This window comes from Erinaceus europaeus, chromosome 16, assembly GCF_950295315.1.
Source record: "Erinaceus europaeus chromosome 16, mEriEur2.1, whole genome shotgun sequence".
Lineage (NCBI taxonomy): Eukaryota > Metazoa > Chordata > Mammalia > Eulipotyphla > Erinaceidae > Erinaceus > Erinaceus europaeus.
In genome coordinates, this window is record NC_080177.1 from 19,760,223 (window position 1) to 19,784,729 (window position 24,507).

General features: G+C 46.4%; 1 protein-coding gene across 1 annotated transcript in view; it reads left to right on the plus strand.

Moving 5' to 3' along the window:
* The first annotated feature begins 2,974 nt into the window (after positions 1-2,974).
* The window catches only part of GLDN (gliomedin), a 65,837-nt gene continuing 44,304 nt past the window's right edge, over positions 2,975-24,507 (plus strand). The window contains exon 1 of the mRNA XM_007531893.3: positions 2,975-3,736. Within this exon, the coding sequence (XP_007531955.2) occupies positions 3,350-3,736 (387 nt within the window). The 5' untranslated portion in view covers positions 2,975-3,349. The remainder of the gene's footprint in view (positions 3,737-24,507) is intronic.

Genomic DNA, 24,507 nt, shown 5'->3' on the forward strand with positions numbered 1-24,507 from the left:
GGGAGGAATTGGACAAAGTCACCCACATCAACACCATCAATCACCTGCCAGCCACTGTATCCTCATAGTTGGGGATCCCTCACGAACCACTAGGGCCTGCAAACTTTCCTGACTCCTCCTTATCCCAGATGTTCTTTGGAGAGTCCTCCAGTTAGTCAGTGCCCCAATTAAAACTGGGGTAACCAGACCTTCACATGGAACTTCTTGTGCTTCCTCAGAGATCCTACCTCAGCTCAAACTAACAGCTAGTGGACAAGAAATCTGACACCACCCAGATTTCTCTTCTGTGATAGAAAAACTTACTACCTAGGAAGAACCGGGAAGTCAATCTGAGTGAGGAGATGGTTTCAGAAGTCCAACCATTAATTAAGTCATAAGATGCTTGCTTCCTCATTATCCTGTCAAATTCTCCCTCCCCTCCCCCCCAGTGCTAAATCAGCTTTCCTGACCCCAGTTCATCCCTCCCTAAGTCCTTTGTCTTTGACAGCTCCAGCTAGTAGGATTACAGGAGCTGTCAGGTAACATCCTCTGTCTGGGGTTGTGGTAACAGCTGACTCAGTGTCTGGCTGAGGTCCTCCCACTCACAGTAGGTAGTAGTGAAAAGAGTCCCAAGGCAGGGGGGCACATGGTAGTCCTGGCACTAGACAGAGGACACTGGCTGATGTACAAGTCACATAAATAACTAAATAACAGCCAGCTAAACAACTCACTTGGATAGTGTGCCTGCTTTGCCAAGCCTACCAACTAGGTTCAAGTCTGCCCCTCACCGCGTTAGGGGAAGCTGTGTTGCTGTGGTGTCTTTCTGTCTCTCAGAAAAAGTTGGCCTGGAGCCCTGAAGCCCCAACAAAGACAAAAATACATAAATATCACCTGGGAGGTAGCTGATGCTTTTTTTAATTATTATTATTGCAAGTAGCTCAAGGTGCCTTTTGAACATCACCTGAGGTGTAAACAAGAACTGAGTCAGGTCTTCAAGGTTCAAGCCAGTTCCAGGCAACACTACGTCTAGCCATCTCATCTCTCCTGGGGGAAGAGTTGAGAAAAGGAGTAAAGATGTCCTCTAGGAGACCAAGAAGTGACTTCATTCAGGGGGTGGTTGCCCCAGAGGTACAGCAGACATTTGAGTTGACCAAGGGGGACTAACCCAGCCAAGCAGTCTATGCCGGGTCCAGAATGTGCCTACCCCCACCCTTCAGAAGGCCCTTCAGAATTAGTCCATGCCCAATGCCACCCCCACCCCCAGGAAGATAGGTGATGACAGTATGGGGGGGGGACCAGGTGCTTCTATCCCATGTTCCAGATTTTTTTTTATTTTAATTTATTTATAAAAAGGAAACACTGACAAAACCATAGGGTAAGAGGGGTACAACTCCACACAATTCCCACCCAAGAACTCCTTATCCCATCCCCTCCCTGGATAGCTTTCCTATTCTTTAACCCTCTGGGAGTATGGACCCAGGGTCATTGTGGGATGCAGAAGGTGGAAGGTCTGGCTTCTGTAATTGCTTCCCCACTGAACATGGACGTTGACAGGTCGATCCACACTCCCAGCCTTCCTCTCTCTTTCCCTAGTGGGGCAGGGTTCTGGGGAATTGGAGCTCCAGGACACATTGGTGGGATTGTCTGTCCAGGGAATTCTGGTCGGCATCATGCTAGCATCTGGAACCTGGTGGCTGAAAAGACAGTTAACTTATAAAGCCAAGCAAGTTGTTGAGTAGTGCAGATGAAGAGTTGGGGGGGTGTCTCCATTCTGTAGATAGCTAGTAGGCATATTTTAGTTATATTCCAAAGGGCCTGTGGCTATACTAGTTCTTGGGGTTTTTGTTTGTTTGTTTGTTTTCCCTGGGCCTGAAATCTGATATGCAGGTGGATCCAAGTTATTGTCTGGGGAGATGATGTCGTGGCAGGAAACAGGGCCAGAAAGCTGTATCGGGTATGAAATATGGGAAAGGTGGATCAAGGATATGGATATGGGAAGGGTGTATAAATATTGTTGACTTTAAACCCCATCGATTTGATCTGATCTGGGGCCCATATTCAGCTTAGGAGCCTATGTGACCTCTGCATCCCTATAGATCTGAGATTCTGTGGTCATGAGTAGGAATGTTCCAAGCTGCCCCGATATAAGGACCCATCTTCCTCAAGACAGCATGGAGGATGGAACATTCTCTATCATTGTTGATCCAAGTTGAGGGCAAGGTCCTATGGGGGCCTGCAAAGGGGTCTGTTTTGTTATTCCTGATAGAAGATGACCAGTAACAATGGAGAGAGGGATTTATTCGAGGTCTAGGCCCATCGTGTCTGTTTGGGAATCTCAGGACTCCCCAAATAGGGCCATAGCTGATGGGGTGGCCTGATAGTGACTAAAGAGTCATCGTTAAAGGATGCCAGTCTCTTTCCCTTATTCAGCTTTTGCAGTCCTTGCTTTGATAAGGATAGTTTGGGAGTGAGTGAGGGAAGTATAATAGGAAATGGGTGAGGAGGGTATCCAAGTCTAAGTAGATGCTACTTCATTATGAACTTCATACTGACTCACTATAGACTATTGTGTACTTTTGCTTTCAGGTATATATTTTGCCCTAATTTATGGATACCTGTGAACATATGCCTTATCTCATGGGACCTGGTCTATATCTATGTTTTGGGACTTTGTTAGGAAGTGAACCACCAGGAATGGAATTAGAGAATACTGTGAAAGGAAAGGTCTCACCCGAGTAATGAGGCTGAAAGGTTGACATTCCATGCCTGACATCTCTGGACACAGTCTGAAGTGGAGCATGCTGAGGTGGTACTCACTGAGTTCCCATGCTCCAGATTTTGTACCAGATGTGGCTTTCCCAAAAAGGTCTGGGCCTGCCGGATCCTGGCCACAGCTTCCATGCCCTTCCTGGGAAAGTCCCCTGGGGGGGGGGGGCGGCTCCCAGCCACGTAGGCCCCTGTGCTGGGCTGAAGGACTGGGCAGTCCGGGCTGTGGACATTGCCATGGCTTCTGGGCATGCCCGGTTTTCCAAGCTGGCGGGGGTGTCGCAGGGGCGGAAGCCTGGACTTGTCAGGCCCTGGGAATGCGAGTCCCTGCAACCCCCAACCCCCAGTCTCAGCCTGGGTCGTGGCTGTGTCCACAGGCTGAACAGCAGGGACCAGAGCAGAGGCTGCGCGCTGGGCTGGGCACCCAGAGTGGCAGCCCTGCCCGCTCCTCCTCCTCTTCCGTGGCCCGTCTGCACTGGCTCCCCTCCTCCCCTCGTCTCTGCCCCCGTCCCCAGGCGCCACCACCACGGTCCCCAACCCGCCCAGTCCGCGGTCCCGGGTGTCAAAAGGCCGCGGGAGCCGGAGCGCCGCAGAGCCAGGGAGCATGACCGGGAGCGCGCAGCGGGGCGGGGGCCGGGGCGGCACGGGCTGGGGGCTGCGCGGGGCCCTGGCGGCAGTGGCCCTACTCTCGGCGCTCAACGCCGCGGGCACCGTGTTCGCGCTGTGCCAGTGGCGCGGACTGAGCGCGGCGCTGCGGGCGCTGGAGGCGCAGAGGGGCCGCGAGCAGCGGGAGGACAGCGCCCTGCGCGCTTTCCTGGCCGAGCTGAGCCGCGCACCCGAACCCCGGCCCGCAGGCCACCGCGCCCGAGACCCCGCCCCGGAGCCCGCGGCCGCAGCGCGCAACAGGCGCAGCCACGCCGGCGAGCCAGCGCCGCACGTCCGAGCCGAAAGCCACGACATGCTGATGATGATGACCTACTCCATGGTGCCGGTAGGCGGGGTGGGGCGGGGGGGACTGCGGAGACCCAGGGCTTCCGGCCCGGGCGCCTCCTTGGCCAGCACCTGAGCCCCAAGCCAGTCCTCTTGGGGGATAAGGGGACGATGGGCTTGGGGGTGAAGGGTTACATCCAGTGAGTCTGCAGGTGTACAAGGGACTTAGGCAGAAAAGAAAGGAGGAAGAGAGAGAATGAGAGAGGAAGGAAGGGAGGGAGGAAAAGAGAAAGAAAGAGAGAGAGGCAGACTGACAACTTTCTAATGTGGGAGGAGAGATCCATCACTTTCCAGAATGAAGGGAGCCGCAGCCAAGCCCCAGGGCTCTGCCTGTGTACCCCTCGCTCTCCTACCCCCCAAACCCAGAGAGACAATCATCCTGAAAGATGGCAGATTTCTTCAATCAAGGAACTTTTTTTTCCCAAGCGTCATCCCCTGGACTGGCTTTTTCACCGGGCGTTTCCTGAGTCCCTGGAGACAGCACAATCTCCATTTCAGTGAAAACAGTCAGCTGGATTTTCCAGCCACTGGGACTTGGATGCTCAGAAAACAACTCCTAGGTCTAAATGGGAGCGATCAACTAGCTTTGAGGGAAGAAAGCAACAATCCACGATCAAAGTTGAGGTTCTAATATGGGTTCCAGGAGGGCAAGGAACCTCAGAAATCACTGTGACTAGGGTGTAGGGTAAAGATGGAGTAGGGTATTCATCAAAAGAGAATTCACAGCTGTTCATTACACTCTCACAGCAGCTCCAGTGTCCAAAAAAAAAAAAAGCTTAGGAAACACTATCCTAAAATTTCTCAAAGCAAAGTCTCAGAAGACTTTTTTTTCTCTCTCTCTCTTTCTTCCAGTTTTAAGTTTCTTTGCTTCTGCTGATTTTGCTCCAAAGTTATCTACCAGTGACACTGAGATGACTGTTCCCCATTCCCTACCATTATCCATTACAACTGTCACTTTAGAATGACAAAGATTTCAGTTCTGTCACATCAGGTCAAGTGATGCACACTTTTAAGAGTCTGGGTGTTTGAGAATAAATGCACTTAATGCTTCTGTTACCATCAAAGCTTTTAAATAAATGCATTCCAGGGGCTGGGATGCTTTTAAAGAGGACAGGGAAGTGCTACACACCCCAAACACACATCTTTTCAGAGAGGAATTTTCCATTTCTGGCTTCATTTCCTTTTTTAAACTTCTGTTTTCATTTTAAAAAATTTGGGGGGGGGCTAAGCAAAAATTACAAAAAGACCTCTGTAAATGAAGACACCTCCCTAGGGGAGCTCACTCTTTCTTTCAGCTATGCACACAGGGTTTGTGAGAACCTTTCAAGAAGGATGCATCTGAGCCTCAATATTGTGGTTTTTTAATCTTGTTTTTTTTTAATGTGTGCAGTGTTAGAAAACAAACGGGGGGACAGTGGCACACCTGATTAAATGAGCATAATACTAAGCACAGGGACCCATGCAAGGATCTGGGTTGGAGCCCCAAGCATCGCACCTGCAATGGGGACACTTCACAAGTGATGAAGCAGGTCTGCAGGTATCTATCTTTCTCTCTTCCTATCTCTTCCTCCTCTCTCAATTTCCCTCTGTTGTAGCAAATAAAATGGGGGGGGAAGGCCTTCAGGAGCAGTGGGTTTGTAGTGCTGGCACCTAACCACAGTGACTGACAACCCTGGAGGCAAAAATAAATAAATAGATAAATAACCTAGGACCTCGTGAATACACAGCACTACTGAACAGTCTCCCTAGCCCAGCTTTTGAGAGAGAAAGAAACAAGAGAGGGACAGACAAAAAGAAGAAAGACCATAACACTGCTCCACCATCCTTGGAGCTCCCCTGGTGCTGTCCAAGGTGCTCCCATGTGGTACTGAGGTTCCAACCCAGGGCCTCAGGCACGTAAGTTTATGTGCTCTACCTACTGTGTGGGCTATCTTCTGGTTTCTTTTTTCTTTTCCTTTCCTTTTCTCTTCTCTCTTTTTTCTTTCATTTCTTTTTACATATGTATTGGATAGATAAAAAGAATTTGAGAGAGGAGAGGGAGATAAAAGGGAGAGAGGCCCCATGCAGCCTGTCCTACCACTTGTGAAACTTCCCCCCTGCAGGTAGAGGCTGGGGGCTTAAACCAGGGCCCTTGCACACTGTACCACCTGTACTTACCAGGTGTGCCACTGCCCAGAACTCTTTTCTGGCTGCTTTAATCTTTAAGGTAGAGGTTTGTGTGTGCAAATTCTAACCTATTCAGTTCTACAGTCTAAAAAACTGATTTCTGTGTCAGCCTGTAAACATAATCTCACTAGCACCAACACCTGCTGTGCTACAGGCCCCAGAGTCCAATACCACCCTGTTCAGGCCAAAGTGCTTGTAGATTTGCCACCAACACATCCTCCACTCGAAATGGGTGTGTATTGGCCTTTTACAGTCATTGAGGGGATTCAGGTCAGGAGAAGACACTCCTAATTCTGCAGGGGGTTTTTTCTGGGAGAAGTTCTTAAGCAAGAGGCTTAGGATCAACCCCTAAGGAATATAAGAAAATGCAGATACCCTTAGACTCAAAGGGTCAGAATAGCTCTCTTTCCTCTCTCTCTCTCTCTCCTTCTCTCTGTCTCTGTCTCTGTGTCTCTCTCTCTCTCTCTCTCGCCCTCTCTCGCCCTCTTGGTAAGTTAGATGCCACACTTTGAGAAACGCTGCTCTAGACCTCTGCTTCTCCAGCTCACATGTGCACAGGAACAAGATCTTGCTGAGAGCAGATTCTTCCGCAGAGTCTAAGGTTGGGGCAGGAGGACTGAGACTGGTGTATAGCAGGCTACTTCAACAGTGGCTCCACACTGGAATCACATGGTGGAGCTTTAAACATTACTGACACCTGAGCCCCACCCCCCAAGCATCTAAATCACTTAGTTTGAGTTGCAGCAGCCCTTGGGTTTTCTCAGCCACTCTCAGCAAAGACTAGGGCACACCTTCCAGGTGACCTCCAGCCTCTCCCAGCCCTCTGTATGGCACTAGGAGTTATTGAATGAGGCTCTGATCAGAAGGGCCCACCCCAACTCCTCTGTTCCAGAGATCAAGGAGCAAAGAAATATGTTGTATGTAGACTAACAGCATTGCAAGCAGCCTTCTGAAATGGTGCATTTATGCAAGTCAAACCTCCTGAGGATAATTGACACATCAAGGTGCTTTGCTTTTGACTACAAGTCCCTCAACTCAGAGTGGCAATGCTGGTTAGCACACTCTGACCAGGATCTAGGAACCACATTGTGAAAAGGGGTAAGATAGCTAATTATCACAGAAATGCAGTTAGTTCAGTATAGCCAAGCACATTAGTCATTTTAAAGGCAAGTGGATACTTTGGAGAAAAGTGATAAGGGGTGCCTCCAAGGCCAATAATGGGGACCTATATGTCCAGACCTCCCCCCCTCCCCGCAGAAAATACTGCCTCTGGCTAATCTCCTCCCCCCACCCCCAGCCTGTCTCCCCCATAAGCTGCTCATGTTCATCTTCCTCTTCAGGTTTCTCCTTCATCTTTATCCCCTGCCTGAAATCTAGGGTCAAGCTCCTGGTAGGAAAAATTCTTCATAACAATGTACCTTGACAAACTCCTAACGGATCAAAGGTTTACTTTTTTTTTTTTTAAGTGTGAACTCTATAGAAATTACTAGAGGAAAAGATAGGTAAGTTCAGTTTTCATCCTGAAATCAGGAAGACCTGTCTTTCAAAAAGTCCAAAGCAAACACAAAAGAAGTAAAATTTAAAAGCACAGCAACTCAGTGAACAAAGAAGGATGCAAACACACACAGACCATGAACACGAGCGGAAAACGAACAACGAACAGGAAAAAAAGAAAACCATTTGTAGCACATATCATAATCAAGGGCTAATTTTCTGAATGCTCTCAGATGCTAAGGAAGGAAAATGAGTAGGAAAATCAACAACCAAAGTTGGATTTCAATAGAAAAATAGACAGTTTTCAGGACAAGCCATACAAATGTCTCTTATGTCTCTTATGTGTGTGAGGAAAAATCTTCTTGCTTCTAATTGTAAATAATAACAACCCTGAGATACATCCCCACCTACCAGAGTGCAAAGACTTTATGAAAACTTGTTGACAGACTCCAGTGGGGGACGTGGTTATGCAAAGCAATTCTCATGCCTGAGGCTCCAAAGTCCCTTATTTAATCCCTCACACCACCATAAACCAGAGCTGAACAGTACTCTGGTAAAAAAGAAAAAGAAAAAAAAAGTAACAGATCCCAGTGGAGAAGCATAAGGGAACAGACCTGTCCTTGCCTTGGTGTTTGGAACGCTAAATGGCACCACCCACTTGGGAAGTTGGCGGTTGATTTTATTGTCACCAGGGTTATCACTGAGGCTTGGTACCTGCATGACAAATCATTACACCCGATGATGACTTTTTTTAATAGGATAGAGGAAATTGAGAGGGTTGAGGAAGTGAGGAAAAAGACAGCAGGAAAGAAAGAGAAAGGAACAAAGAAAGAAAGAGAGAAAGAAAGACACCTAACGCATTTTTCCATCACTTGTGCAGTTTCCTTCCTGCAGGTGGGGACCAGTGGCTAACCCAGGCCCAATTGCAGGTGACTTACCCTTTGACCCCACAGTCCCACCTATGGTCTTTCTCCTCACTAACAGACTTTTATCAGTCATGAAATGACACAAGGCATACTTGTTCACTGCATAATATTTGTAAAAGCAAAAGATTGCTGTAACCTGTGTTTATCAACTACTTAAATAGACAGAGCTCCCACTACGTAGTAAACAATCTATTCTCCCATTAGTGCAGTAAGCCAATCTGCTCTCCCGCTGGGCTGGTAAGTAGCTGTAAAACAACAATGAGGACATGCTCTGTGGACTGCTATTAATGACAGCCTCAGGAGCTAGTCTACCTGAACGCAGAGGAGGATGCAGATCTGTAAGGCCTTACATTCCGAAGAAGGGGGAAGAGGAAAACTTACCGAGCACTTTCACGTGGAGGGTGAGGAGAGGTAGGGGTGATGGGCCTCTCACTGTCAAGCTATGTGTTATTTTGACTCTTGACCCTTGTGATTCTGTCCCCTTCTTGCATGTGGAAAAGCCACATGCATAGGGTCGCATGGCTGCCACAGGGCTGGGAGCTGCAGGGCAGGACGTGGTGGGGATGTGGCCTGAGATGCCTGTGCTCTGTTCCTGGACGCTGGGGTGCAAGAATAAGAGCCCTGTGTGCCTGGCCTTTATGTGGCTTTTAAATATTGACAATTCAAGAAAATGAAAATCATGAATTGGCTGACAATGTGTTGTCCAAACAGCACTCACATTGTTTGGGGCGCCACCCTCAAGGGCTTCTGAGCCTAGTCTGTTGCCGTCTCATCTTAAAGTCATGTGTGGTGAGGGACCAAAGTGGCCTTATTTAACTAACTGGACCACAAGAGCCCTCCTCCACCCCATCCCTCCGCCCCTCAGTATTTCCCAGTCTAGTTCCAAAAGGATCGTGGTAACTCTGCTTTTGCTCTTGTTGGTTGAGTGGAGATGGTTTTGTTGCATTCGGTTTGGCTTTTGTTTGTTTTGTTTGGAGGCTGTTTTTGAAAAGAAAAGAAAAAATCAGTGCAGGGAGATTTCCTGTCACTGTGACTTTTCAGAAGGGCACACTCCATTTCTGAGAGCTGCTCTCAAGGAGGAAATTCCAGTTGTGTCGAGAGAAATGCATTATCACAACGAGTATCTTTTCTCATGGTGATATTTTTATGGGTCTAAAAACTATCTTCAGTGGGGGGGGGGGGTCACATTCCCTCTAGTCACAGCTTTGACTGCCATGGATGACGTTTCCCTTCAAAGTTGGCTGCTTTGGAATTGGCTGCTTCTCGTCCCCTCTTCTTAGACCAACCAAGCCACTAATAGTTGATGTGAAAATGGAGGCTACAGACCAGACGTCTTTGAGCTATGGCCCAAGTCTTCCCTCCTTCCTTTTTCACACATAGAGAATGATCTTTACATTTACAGATGGCTAGGAGGGCAAAAAGCAAAAAGCAAAAGGACAACACTTCACTATATGAAATTTAAATTTCCTCAGCCATAAATAATGTCTTCATAGAACATAGATGTGCCTGTTTGTTTGCATACAGTTTGCCGTATGCACCAGTGACCATATGGCCCCCAGAGCCTGAAATAGCCTCTGTCTGGTCCACTACAGAGACAATTTGACCTGTTGTACACCAGAGTAAAAGGGCTCTAGGGCTGTTCCCTTGGACATCACAAGCTGTTAAATCAGGGTCGTTTTGTTTGTTTGTTTGTTTGTTTGTTTTTTATTTTTGCCTCCAGGGTTATCACTAGGGCTCAGTGCCAGCACTATGAATCCAGCACTCCCGGCGACCATTTTTTCCTTTTTACTTTATTTGATAAGACAGAGAGAAATTGAGAGGGGAGGAGGTGATAGAGAGGGAGAAAGATAAACACCTGCTTCACTGCTTGTGAAGTGTGCCTGCTGCAGGTGGAGAGCCAGGACTTGAACCCTGGTCCTTGTGCAGGTCCTTGCATGTAGTACCATGTGCGGGGTACATAGTATTAACCGGGTGCACCACCGCCTGTCCCCCCCGGATCATTTTTTTAGGAATGGGTTAGCCTTAGATTTTTAAGAACCAACCAAAGAGTCAGCATCCTGGGCAGAGCCAGCCTGGGAGTGAATTTCCTCTCTAACAGGAGGTGGTGGGACTGAGCCAGACCCTTAGCCCTGGTGCCTTCTGAGCCAGCTCCCCAGGTCGAGTGCTTTGAGCTACCCATTAACCCCCACACGGGCCTTGATTCAAACTGCATCTGTTCTCTTCAGTTGAAAGGGAGACTTCTATCCAGCAGGCTGCAGGGTGGGGTGGACTCCAGTGAGAAGGGAGAGAGAGGCATGGCGCAACATGATAAGATCAATAAACTAGCACAGCCCAAATCACAAACCCACATGCAGAGACTAGACGTGAGCTTTTTATGGCATTCTATATGGCGTGTGTGAATGGGGGCACATGGGAGAGTGCCGGGATAGCCTGAGGGTACTTCTTCCCGAGCTAGTGCTCTCTGGGTTGGAGAGAACTTAACTGGAGCTGATCTAGGCTGCTGTGTGGGAGAGGGATCAGGAACTCGTGCTGCACCAACTTCCACAGGAGATACACTCTGGAACTCTCGGAGCCGGAAAGCAATTTCCAAGTGTCTTTAATCAGAAGAGCAGCTGTTTTTATACTCTCCAAGTAGGGTGGAAACAGGATGTGATATAGAGAGGGTGGAGAGAAAAGTGACTGGTGAAAATCAGAGTGTGACAAGGAGGGGGCGGAACAGGCGAGAATCCTATCACTGAACCACCAATGCCCTGGAGTGCTTTATGTAAAAGTGATTTATGTAAATAGACCAAAGCTTTGGATCAGTAAATCCCTATATAGGCATATGGTTAAGCAGAAGCCAGGGGGAGGTGGCATACTACCCAACATCTCCCCCTTTCTTTTTAACTATTTGCCATAGTATCAGGAGTGCGGGGCACTTTGTGAGGCAGGGAGACTGATAAGAGGCACACCTTTTTGGGGGTTCTACTGTCCCTCCTTGCTCAACCTCTCCGTGGAGAGAGAGACTAACAGGATTGACACACCCCACAGGCTCAAGCCCTTCCAAGCTCAACCATATCCTCACAATTCCCCAACATCTTCCTCTTACTTAATGGCCATATATAACTGGGTCAATGTCTGTAAAAGGCTTCATCTCTGTCAGGGGAATAGCAGTGTAGGGGTGAACGGAAACCTGTTGGGAAGAAAGCAGAATGATAGTGTGTAAGTGTCTTCAAAAAGAACTAGCACAAGACAGGGAGGGATAAGTAAGAGTAGCAAGAGACAGAGTGAGCCTGATGGGTGGAGGAGTGGGGGCCTGATAAGCCGAGGGGCTAGAGGGGTGATCTGGCATTGCAAAATCCCAAGTCAGCTGGCGGTAAGTTCTATGAACTGCTACAGTCATTCTTCAAGAAGTCCAGCAGTATAAAAGGAGTGTCCAGCAAGTTCTATAGAAGCATCAGTCCAATGTCAAAGGCCAGGAAATAAATGCCACACGTCTATCTTGATGGAGGAGGACGGCCACTGGAACTTTTCTTCTCTACAGAGAGTGACCTGGAACCGCCAAAACATGGTGGGCGAAACAGAAGCAGGAAGAGCAGACACCGATGGTTGAAAGAAAGGCAGTAGGAAAGTCTTGTCCTTTGGAGTCTGTGAATCAGGTTCTCCAGATCGTGTCAGGTCACATCATGGGTTTCTGGGGATGGCTGTAATTGTGGGTGATGTCAGAGGTCAGGGGTCCAAGATGGATTTCTGGGGATTCTATATGAGCAGATGCTTCTTTATGCGAAGGCTTGTCATAGCTGTAGTCAATTACTTAGGAAAAAACTTTGTAACAAATTAGAAGTTTACTACAATTGATAACTCAATGATTATAATTGGTTTAGGAATCTTTATAATTTCGTGTAAAGGTCATCTTACGTGACCTCATGTAGCAGTCTTTATATAGCAAAGTTTTCATACCGAATTTAAGTCACATATATTGATTCTTAACTATTTTTACATTGGGTTTTTAAGCAAACTCAGGTTACTAGAGTTAACACATTTTAATGACAATTTTTTTTTTGGTACATTTACAATATCGGATTGATGCCAAATTTGTTGTGGATTAATTTCCACAAGATAGCTTACAGGACATTTTTGGGGGCCCTCCAAAAATGTCCTGTATAGAGAATTTGTATTTTAACTTAGGAGATGATGAATTGTCACATTGAATATTTAGAGTTTTACCTTAAACACTCAGTTACTTAAATGAATTGATTTTACCTCTTCTTGTAAAAATGTAGCTTCGAAGTTACAATTTAACTGTTAAGTTAATGTTTACCAAACTTGAAACACGCATATTAAACATATAGTTTATAACACACAGGAGGAGAAAAACTTGTAAATAAGATATATCATTTCAAATGTGAATTTAGATCTACTGTCATAGTTGAAACATCTTTACTCACACAGTTTAAGACTAAACATTTCATATTGATATCAAGACTTAAAAAAGAAATCAAAAGGGGGAATGAACAATTTTTGGACTGTTTCTGGACGTCTCCAGAAACCATGGCTGCGTCCAGCCATTTTATATAAAGCCAGTTAACTTTCAGAGTACTCTGAGCACAATGGGTCATACAAAAATTTTGGTCACTCAACTCACTCAATTTTTTTTTTTCACTCACTCACTCACAAAACACAACTGGCCAGTCATAGCATAAGACATTCATTCAGGGGGGGAAGAGTTCTGTGAATCAGATTTTTTTTTTATTCTGCCATGCTGTATTATGGATCCTGGGGTGCATCCTGTAGCCAGTCCTCTTGCAGCCAGTCTTCTTGCAGTGTTTCTTGTTCTTTAGGGATATCAGTGCCATCATGTGGGTATTGCCGAACATGGCAGGCAGGAACCCAAACAGGCTTGGAGTAATTTTGTGGAAAAATACATGCGAAACCCCTCCCCATAGTCAACAGGGGGTCAGGTCCTTTCCAAATTTTATCAAGTGGGTCTTTCCATTTGACTTTAATAGCTGGGAGGGTGGGTGGTGTTTGCCAATGAAGAATTATAGGAGGTTGGTCTGAGGTTTTGTAAATATTAAAGAGATTTAATGTAGTTAAGGCTTTTGCCAGCTGGATATTAGAGGGGTAAATTTCCCCCTTTTTCTTTATTTAATTGAGCCTTAAGAGTTTGATGGGCCCTCTCAACAATGCCTTGTCCCTGTGGATTATACGGAATGCCTGATGTATGAGTAATGTTCCAGAGGGAACAAAAATCTTTAAATTGTTTGCTGGTAAAAGCAGGTCCATTATCCGTTTTAAGTTGAAGAGGTAAGCCCATTACAGCAAAAAGGAGAGCTTATGGCTTATAAGCTTTTTTGAGTTTTCTCCAGTCTGAGCTGTAGCCCACATAAACTTAGAGAAGGTATCAATTGAGACGAACACATATTTTTGTTTGCCAAAGTTAAGTATGTGGGTAACATCAATTTGCCAAAGAGCGTTGGCTTTTAAACCTCGAGGATTAACCCCCAGAGTCTGAATAGCAGGTGTTTTGATTAGACCTGCACAGGAGGAACATGTAGCAAGAATACGTTTTAACTGTGGCAGAGGAATATCAGGAAATCGAGCTCGAAGACCTTTAAGATTAACATGGGTTAGGGAATGAAAGTCAGCAGGATTAGAGACAGAGGCTAGTAGAATTCCTGTGGAGGCAAGGCGGTCAGCTGCAGCATTCCCTTCGGACAGGGGACCAGGAAGAGGGCTGTGGGAACGTAGGTGCTGAACATACAGTGGATGGGTTCGAGAACAGAGCATAGAGGCTATTTGAATTAAAAGAGGAGAAAGTGGGTTGTCATCAATTCTTACATAAGATCGAGCAAGCCATGGAAGTAAGTTAACAGTATACACACTGTCGGAAAAAAGGTTGAAGGATTCTGGTACAGCTTTTAATGCAAGGAAAACAGCATAAAGTTCTTTGTACTGAGGGGAATTATCAGGAAGTTCAGTAAAGAGAGGTTTGGGGTATTGCTGGTCTGGATAATATATAAGGGCAGCAGCTCCCTTTTTTCCACCATCAGTGAACACTGTAGGAGCAGAGGGGATGGGATCTCGAGAGAAAAGTTTAGGTACTAGTAGAGGCAACAGAGGTAAAGAAGCTATCAAATTATTAGAGGGAAAATGATTATCTAATTGTCCTGGAAAACCCATTAAACTTATGGCAAAACGATAATGGTGGTGTATGAGCCATTCTGTATCTGTGAGAGAAAAGGGAAGAATGATTGAATCTGGTTCCCTTCCTAAGACCTGAACCGATCTGTTTCTTCCTTGGCGAACCATAAATGCTAAGGCATCAATCTCGGTAAGGAGTCTTGGAGCTCCGCCTACTGGCGTATGAAGCCATTCGAGAACGCCATGTTTCTGCCACAATGCCCCCACTACCGTGGGGGTGGAGTTAAAGATTAGAAGATTTACTGGAGAGGAGGAGGAGAACCGAACAAGGTGCATGTCCTGGAGAGCCTGGTTAACTTTTTCCAGAGCCAAGGAGGCTTCGGGGGTTAACATATGCTTTGAGGAGGGCTGTTTGTTTCCTTTTAACAGATCGAACAGTGGTTGCAGGCAGCTCGTAGGCAGATAAAGATACTGCCTAAGCCAATTCAAATTTCCAAGAAAACTTTGTAAAGAAGCAAGAGTGAGATTAGAAGGAAAAGTAACACAAGGTTTTAAAGGACGAATCTGCGTTAGGGAAATCTCTGAGCCTAAGAAAGATATTGGAGGGATTAGCTGTATCTTCTCAGGAGCTACATTAAGTCCACTTCTCTTTAAGGCAGGGATTAGAAAATCACGTAGGGCGGAGAGATCTGTATCTAATTCTCCCCATATTAACACGTCATCCATATAATGAAAAACCTTAAGGCCCTTATGAATATATGGGAAAAGGGCAGATTTAACAACCTCTTGACAAATTGTAGGACTATTATCCATGCCTTGGGGCAGTACCACCCATTCAAATCTATCGGCAGGGCTGGCATTATTAATAGAAGGAACAGAGAAAGCAAAACGTTTACAATCTTGTTGGTGTAAGGGAATAGAGAAAAAACAATCCTGTATATCAATAGCTATGACTGGAATTCCTGTGGGAATTGCGGAAGCAAGAGGCAAACCCCTTTGGGGGGAGCCCCAAACCTGCATGGTTTTATTAACTGCACGAAGATCTTGGAGGAGGCGCCATTTTCCTGAGCGCTTTTTAATTACAAAGACTGGAGTATTCCATGGGCTCCGAGAATGACAAATGTGTCCCAAAGATAACTGCTCTTGGACGAGTTTTTTTAAAATTTCTAGCTTCTCCCTAGGCAAAGGCCACTGTTCCACCCAGACAGGCTCATTAGAAAGCCAATCTAAGCGGGGAGTTCGGTTACGAACAGTGGCAGTTAGTATTGGGGGTGCTGGTTGGGTCTAGCAGTCTCACAGGAGTGAGTGTGGTGTCCTGCAGAGGTGTCTGAGGATATCACTACATCTAAAGATTCCAGCAAGTCTCTTCCCAATAAATTGGTGCTTATATCAGCTATTAAAGGCTGAAAGCGTCTGGTAGTCCCTTATGGATCTTCCCACACAAGGGAATCTCGTGTGCGGAATGCCTGAGTCAATCCTCCAACACCATGTAAGCGTGGTCCTGGGAGGAGTTCCCAACTCTGGGGAACCTCTGCTTGTCTTAATATTGTCTTATCTGCTCCCGTGTCAATCAAACACTTAAAAGGAATATTACCAATCTTTACTGTAATAGTTGGGTGACCCCTTTCTCAAACAGGGGTGGTCCATAAAATCTCAGGCTCTGAATTCGAGCCGTTCTCTTGCTCCAGCCGGTTATTTCTATGCTGGAAGTTCCCACATACCGTGGGTTCCTCCTTCTGCTCACCCTCTGTTATTGTTACTTGGTGTGGTGGGTATAGCGACGGATTGAGTCCCAAGCTGGGCTTCTGTTTGTGGAAGAAGGGCACAGCACCAAGCGGGCGACCTGCTTCCTTCCCTCTTGGGGGCGGGGCTAAGGGAAGCCCCATACCTAGTTTAAATCCCTGTTTACATTTGGCAGAGGCGTGCCGTTCCTATAGAACCTTGACCAACAATCTCTCCTCCAGTGAAATCCTTTCTGGCATCTGGGACAAGGCATTCGTGGTCTCTGATTCCCTGTCTGGAGGCGGGGTTGCCCTGACTGGAGGTGGGGTCACCCTGACTGGAGGTGGGGTCGCGGTCTATTTTCTGGACATTGGTTACGCCAATGCCCTTGGCGACCGCACTGAAAGCAAGCCCCTTTTTGCTTATGTAAGGTAGCTGCATAGGCCTGTAACATAGGTCCTTGAAAAGAGCTTGATCTGAGATCCTGTGTAGCTAGAATCCAAGTATCTGGGTGTTCGTTTTTAAGAGTGATACAGGCCTGTCGAAAATGCGGAAGCATTCCATCCCAGACTATGGATCACAGGAGGAGAAAGCGAGCATCAGGATTATAAATCTTCCTTTCCAAACTCGACTGGACCCTGGCAATGAATTTAGGGAGGGATTCATCAGGTTCTTGTTGCGGGGAGAGAATGGGGGCTGAGGCTGCTCCCATAGGTGGTGTTAATCGCTCCCATGCTTTTAATGCACACAGGCGTACTTGATCAAAATACCCCGCTGGAAACTTGGCTTCCGCCTGTTGAATCCCTGTTTCTAATTGGCCTGTTCCAAACAATGCATCAAAATTACCCTCTGGCTGATTTTGAATATTTTTCCGCGATTGTTGTAAACATTCGTCGCGAAAGAATGCCTCCCATTGCAGGAAGAGGGGGCCTGGGAGCGTAGCATGAGTCACATCTATCCAATCTTGGGGGGTATTAAGGTTCTGAAGCAGGCCTTGTAAAATGGACCTGGTCCATGGGGCATGAACACCATCATCTTTGATAGCCTGGCGTAGTTCCTTCAGGTCTGTGGCGGAATATGGATACCAGGCCTGAGGTTTTTGTCTATTGGGGGCAACATTGACCGGAAATGTGTGGACTTGCTCTGATAAGTGTGTAGCGGTAGGAGGAGTCACCGAAGTGGAAGCTTCTGGACAAGTTGCCGAAGAAGTGCTTTTGGAGGCTACAGGAGAATTCGGACATGTGTCTATCAAAACAGGGGTGGGTGAAGAAGCAGCCGTGGAGGCAGCAGGAGGTTCCGGACACGTGTCTGCCAAAATGGGGGTGGCCAAAGAAGTGGCTGTGGAGTCCAAAGGAGAATTCGGACACGTGTCTGCCAAAATAGGGGCCTCAGGGCAAGATGCCAAAATAGGGGCCTCAGGGCAAGATGCAGAGGAATTAGGGTGGGTCAAGATCACGACAGGCCTTTGCTTCTTCTTGTTTTTAAGGTGCTGGTTAAGTTCTATGATTACTTCCTTTATCTCTTGGACCTCAGCCTCTAGGTCCTTAAGCCTTTTGAGAGGTTGCCCTATATATCCCTTAAAAGCTGCTATGATGATCAACAGGATATAAGGTGAAGCCCCGAGAAAAATTTCCCAGATATATAAAAATTGTATACTGGAAAAAGAATGCAGGATTTGGAAAAGATTTTCCATGGTGGAGAGATCTCAGGAAAACAATAAGAAAGAAAAAAAATCACAGTGCCTTAACACAATATTGCAGATACCCAAAAGGTGTGTACTTATCTAAGATGTCTTCTTGAAAATCTGCTGCTTACGTGTCCCTGTTCAGGTGCCAGATGCCGGGATAGCCTGAGGGTACTTCTTCCCGAGCTAGTGCTCTCTGGGTTGGAGAGAACTCAACTGTAGCTGATCTAGGCTGCTGTGTGGGAGAGGGATCAGGAACTCGTGCTGCACCAACTTCCGCAGGAGATACACTCTGGAACTCTCGGAGCCAGAAAGCAATTTCCAAGTGTCTTTAATCAGAAGAGCAGCTGTTTTTATACTCTCCAAGTAGGGTGGAAACAGGATGTGATATAGAGAGGGTGGAGAGAAAAGTGACTGGTGAAAATCAGAGTGTGACAAGGAGGGGGCGGAACAGGCAAGAATCCTATCACTGAACCACCAATGCCCTGGAGTGCTTTATGTAAAAGTGATTTATGTAAATAGACCAAAGCTTTGGATCAGTAAATCCCTATATAGGCATATGGTTAAGCAGAAGCCAGGGGGAGGTGGCATACTACCCAACAGGAGAGGGGCACACTTCCCACCCAAGTCACCTTCTGGGCCCCCTAGCTCGATATCTGGGTGGCTCTGAGCATGTCAGCCAGTGTCCACTGTTGCTATTATGAGGACTAAACTCTGTTATGTCATCCTTTGTTGTCTGGCCCTACATTCTTAGCAGCTTGTTTCTGGCTCGTTTTTTTCTCTTCAGGTTCTTCAGGCTTCAGGATTCTCTTTTTGCCTGTGCCTTGGTCAGCTGTTACTTTGGGCTAACTCTGGGCCTCTTGAAGCTAAAGGTGCATCGTCGTCTTGGCAACACAAGAGTCATCATTTAGAGGGCTTTCTCAGTGATCCAGAGTCTCCTCAGGGGCTCAGGATCCAGAGTCTCCTCATGGGGGCTTCACTGCTCCAGGCTGACTTCTTCAGAGAAGGGGGAAGGGGAGAGAGACCACAGCACCAGAGCTTCCTCCAAGCAGTGGGGGCTGGGCTTGAACCTGGGTCACGTGCATGGCAAAGCAGGTACACTATCCCAGCGAGCTCTTTACCAGTCACTTTTCATTCCTGTTGGTGGCCATTTTTTTTTTTTTTTTTTTTTGAGAGAGGGAGAAAGTTCTAGATAAATCCATTTGGAAAATGGGCAAAATGTGAGTGGAAGGCAGAGCAAAAACAAATTGTAAAGAAGTAAAATGACTTATATCTTAAGGGTCTTGTTCTCCAAGATAGGAGGTTTACCTAGAATAGGAAATATGAGAACAAACAAGATCTGATAAACAGACTAATTGGGGTACTGGGTAGTGGTTCACTGGGTTGAGCACACATGTTACAATGTGAAAGGGCCCAGGTTCAAGCCCCCAGTCCCCACATGCAGGAGGAAACTTCACAAGCAATAAAGCAGTATTGTAGGTATCTCTCTCTCTCCCTATCACCTCCTTCCCTCTCAATTTCTGTCTTGACCCAATAAATAATAAATAAAATACATTTTTTAAAAAACAGACATAATTTTAAAAACTTTATTTAAAAAACAAAGGTTTTAACTTTGATGAGAACAAAATCATCTCCCATGTTTTTTTGTTTTTTTTTTTGCCTCCAGGGTTATTGCTAGGGCTTGTTGTTGTTATTGCTGTCATTGTTGTTGGGGAGGACAGGAAGACAGAGAGGGGGAGAGAAAGATAGACACCTGCAGACCTGCTTCACTGATTGTGAAACGACCCCCTTACAGGTGGGGAGCTGGGGGCTCGAACCAGAATCCTTACTTCCCTATTCCGGTTCTTGCACTTTGTGCCACCTGCACTTACCCACTGTGCTACCACCCGGCTCCATCTCGCATCTTCTGCACCCCAAAAAGAATTTTGGTCCATACTCGCAATGGAGGAAAAATGATAGAGAGAAGATGACCAGAGGGCTCTGAACTCCTATCCATCAGGACCCGGAGAGAGAAGAAGAAAAAAGGAAGGATATTCGAAAGTAGTAATAGCTGTAGATGTGACTTGGAAAGGAAGAGAAGATGGGACCATGGGAAAAAATGGACAAATAGATACAAATATAGACAGATAGTTGTAGAGATAATAGTTAACCCATATCTACAACTTAGAGAGAATTACTGTAGCTTACAATGGAGGCAATGGGGATCCAGAACTCTGGTGGTGGGAACAGTGCAGAATTATACACCTGTTACTTTATGATTTTGTAAATCAATATTAAATCACTAATACAATTAAAATAAAAAAGAAAGAGATCACTACTCTGTTCACCTCTCATATAAGGTGGTGTCAGGGATTGGACCTGTGACCACTGGAATCTCAAGCATGCAAGTTGGTGGTCTAGCAGGCTCAGCTACCTCCCCTGCTCTGATGGGGTTTCCCAGCCACTAAGTGGGGGTTTCTCTTCACTCTTTTCCTGATTGATTTGTCTTCTGTTACTTCTGCTCATCCCTGTTCGTAATAATCCTGGAAGGTGGGGGGTGGGGGAGGTTAGATACTTTTATTCAGAAAATGGGGAAAAGGTGGGTGAAAGTAAAGCCAAAAAAAAGCAGGGGAGTCGGGCAGTAGAGCAGCGGGTTAAGCACAGGTGGCACAAAGCACAAAGACCCGAGTAAGGATCCTGGTTTGAGCCCCCGGCTCCCCACCTGCAGGGGAGTCCCTTCACAGGCGGTGAAGCAGGTCTGCAGGTGTCTCTCTTTTTCTACCCCTCTCTGTCTTCCTCTCCCCTCTCCATTTCTGTCTGTCCTATCCAACAACAATGACATCAATAACAACAACAACAATAAGAGCTACAATTAAAAAAAAAAGCAACTTCTGAAGAAGCAGAATGAGTTCTTCAGAGGGGGGTTTATTAATCAAGATAGTTTGCTTACCTGTCATAGGAACAATCAGAGCAGTCTTCATATCTGATAAAACAGACCTAGAATTTATGATGCTCTTTTTTTTTCTCTACATTCTTTAAGTTCTCCAGCCCCAAGGAAGGAAAAAAGAAATCTTTGGTTAAATCTAGTTGACGTTCAAGCTTAATTTAGATGCACTTTCTCTACAGCTTAAAGGTCATGTTTTGTGAAACAAGCTGAAGCTTCTCGGTTGTGAGTCTGCCACAAAGGGAGCATTTTTCCAGCCCATCAGGCTGCCTCTGTGTAGCTCTTTACATTCTAACAGGTCTATATTTTTCGTAGATGTAATTTGCTTCGAGTGAAACTGAAGTTCAAGACACAATTTCCTGTATTGAAAGGGAGAGTTAAAACAACAAGTCCACTAGAGATCATTTAAAATGCAATTTGTGGCATTTGTTCTGAATGCAAAAGATAGAGTAGCCCCTTTATCTTCATCAGCCACTCAGAAAAAGCTTCTTTGACTCGCCAAAGTGCAGGGAATATCAGAGACCCCAGGGCTGTACTCGGCAATGCGTTGTCAATAACTACGCCAAGGCTAAAGCAAGAAGCTAGCAACTGCACAGTAATTCCTCACTCGGTAGAGTGTACTCTGCTACCGTATGCAAAGACCTGGGTTCAAGCTCCTGGTTCCCACCTGCACGGGGGAAACTTCACAAGCATCTGAGATTCAAATTAAATACATTGATTTGAATTGTGAAAAACAAAGTCCAACTTTCTTGTAAACTACTCAATAAAATCAAAAACATATGGGGCTGGTTGGTGGTGCATCTGCTAGAGTGTACATGTTACAGTGATCACAGAACCTAGTTCAGGTGGCAGGGTACTTCAGGAATGGTGAAGCAATGCTGCAGGTGTCTCTCTCTTTCACCCTTCCCTCTCAATCTCTGTCTAGTTCCAGAATAAATGAATAAAATAAAATATTTTTACAATAAGAGAAATTTTTCAAAAGAAAAAAAAGTTTCCTCCCTCGAAACAACACTTGAGGGAAAGCCTTGGGTTACTTCCCTTTGAGTGAGAGAAAAGTGTAAAGAACTTTAGAGGAAAGTTCTTTATAGTGGCCTGTGGATGAGTATCCCAGGGGTTAGCATAAAAGAGAAAATGACTCTTCACAGAAATGATGAAAGCAGATTTCCTGGGGAGACAGACCTTGGAACAGACGGGAGGGGTGGTAAGACTTGGACAGGCAGGAAGGGAGGATCACTCCAAGCATAGGCAACAACTTAAGTGGTGAGCCGCTCATGGATGGCGATGGTGGGAGGCTGCAAGAGCAAGAAGCAGATCAGTCAGGCCTTCTGCACTGGGGGCTTGGGCAAAGGGAGGAGAACGAGGTGTGATAGCCCTGCATTTCCACTTGGCGACAGCAGGAGCAGGGAGATTGCTAATCAGAGCTTCCCTGCACTCAGATAGGAACAGTATAGTGCATATTGTCAGCAAATCCATGTTTTCATGGGTGCACGACCTGCTCCAGACCAGCTTGTTCTACTTGTTACCTCTACATCTGTCTTACCAATTCCTGACACTGCCCCCTACTGGGTGCTAGGTGAATTGCAGGGATTTTTTTTTTTTTTTTAAAGTGCTCCAGAGGCCACCTCCAAAACTCTGAACTTCTCTTAACAGTGTGCAGGGACTTGGCCCTGAAGGAGTGTGTATTGGGTGTCTCAGGAGAGGCACAGGGAACCACTGTGAGAAACATCTAGAGAGACAGGGTGGCTAAAGTTGACAAGTTCGAGGTCCAAGCGGGATGCAAAGTTTCAGTTTGCATGACACGGGCAAACCAGTGTGGAAGGAGGCGAGGAGGGAGAGCAGAGTGCTTCGGAGTGAGCTGAGAGTCACTTGTCTCCCTCGAGTCGCTGATGGAGCTTTCTGTCTCCAAGGTGGCCAAGGACTTCTTAGGACCAAATTCACATTGTCCATTCCAGAGTAGCCCTTGTACCTATTCCCTGCATTGAGGCAGGAGGGAGCTGAGTAGGGAGTGGACAGGCAAAGCATCTTCCCAAATGTTTTTGCAATGTGCAAAGAATGCCACAGGGCAGAGTTTTGAGATAATGGTTTAATTCTTTGTCTACATCCCCCCCACACCACACACACACACACACACACACACACACACACACACCAGACAAGTTACTTAGCCCCACGGTTCCTGTACACTCTCAAACTTAACAGCTATCGACTTAAAAGAAATGTTCTGAAGATGCTTGTTGAAAGGAACAGTGTGAGCACAAAATGCTGTGGTCAGTAGTTAGCTGAGAGAGAGAGTGGGGGCGGGGGCATTCTAGCAGCACTCCTGCCTCAGAAAGTTCCATCAGAGACTCGAGGGAGGCGTGTCAAGTGACAAGCTGACAAGTGACACGCTGCTCTCCTTCCTCACCTCCTTCCACACTGGTTTGCCTGTGTCACGCAAAATGAAACTTTGCATCCCGCTTGGACCTCGAACTTGTCAACTTTAACCACCCTGTCTCTCTAGAGGTTTCTCACAGTGGTTCCCTGTGCCTCTCCTGAGACACCCAATACACACTCCTTCAAGGCCGAGTCACTGCACACTGTTAAGAGAAGTTCAGAGTTTTGGAGGTGGCCTCTGGAGCATTTTTTTTAATCCCTGCAATTCACCTAGCACCCAGTAGGGGGCAGTGTCAGGCATTGGTAAGACAAACAAAGGCAGCCTGGGGCAGACAATGCGGAGGTGACATATGGGACTGGCAGTGGTCAAGCTGAAGGGACTTGCTGATAGTTTGAATATGGGGTGGGGGGACATAAGAGGAGTTAAAAATGGTGTCCTACTTAATGGGCACCAAAGGAAAGGTGACAACACACTTAGTGAAATGGCAGGAGGAAGATGAGCCAGCTATGAGGGGACCAGCAGGGGTGCAACTAGGGGTGCCTTCACACTGAGACCCTCAGTTCACTATGTAAAGAGAATGCCAACAAACAGAACAAGCTGGTCTGGAGCAGGTCATGGGCGCAGGAAAACGTGGGCTTGCGGCCAATATATACCATTGCTCTTCCTACCTGGGTGCAGGGAAGCTCTGATTAGCAATATCCCTGCCCCTGCTTGAAACCAGACATTTTTTCTAACATTCTTCTGCAAACAGCCAAATTAAACCAACTATTGTAGGCCAGCTGTACCTAGAGACACTGTCTTGGGCTTATTAGTTCATTGCCCAGTTTCTCAAGAGTGGCTGGTGAAATAATAATTGGGGAGGTTATTTGAAAACAATATCTTAGCCATAAACAACATGGAAGGTAGTGTAAGAAGTTAATGAGAAGCCAGGCCATGGCTCACCTGCTTGAGTGCACGTTACCATGCTCAAGGACCTGGGTTCAAGCCCTCAGTCCCAACCTGCAGGGGGGAAAGCTTCACAAGTGGTGAAACAGTGCTGCAGGTATATATCCCTCTCTCCCTTTCCCTCCAGACGTCTCTCTGTCTCTATCCAATAAATAAATAAAATATTTTGGGGTCCAGGTGGTGGCACACCTGGTTGGGTGCACATGTTACAGTGTACAAGGAGCCGGGTTTGAGCCCTGGGCCCCTACCTGCAGGGGGGAAAGCTTTGCAAGTGGTGAAGTAGTGTTGCAGGTGTCTCTGTCTCTCCCTCTCTATCACTCCCTTCTCTCTCAATTTCTGGCTGTCTCTGTTCAATAAATAAATAAAGGTATTTTTAAAATATATATATATATTTTAAATCTTTAAAATAATGAAG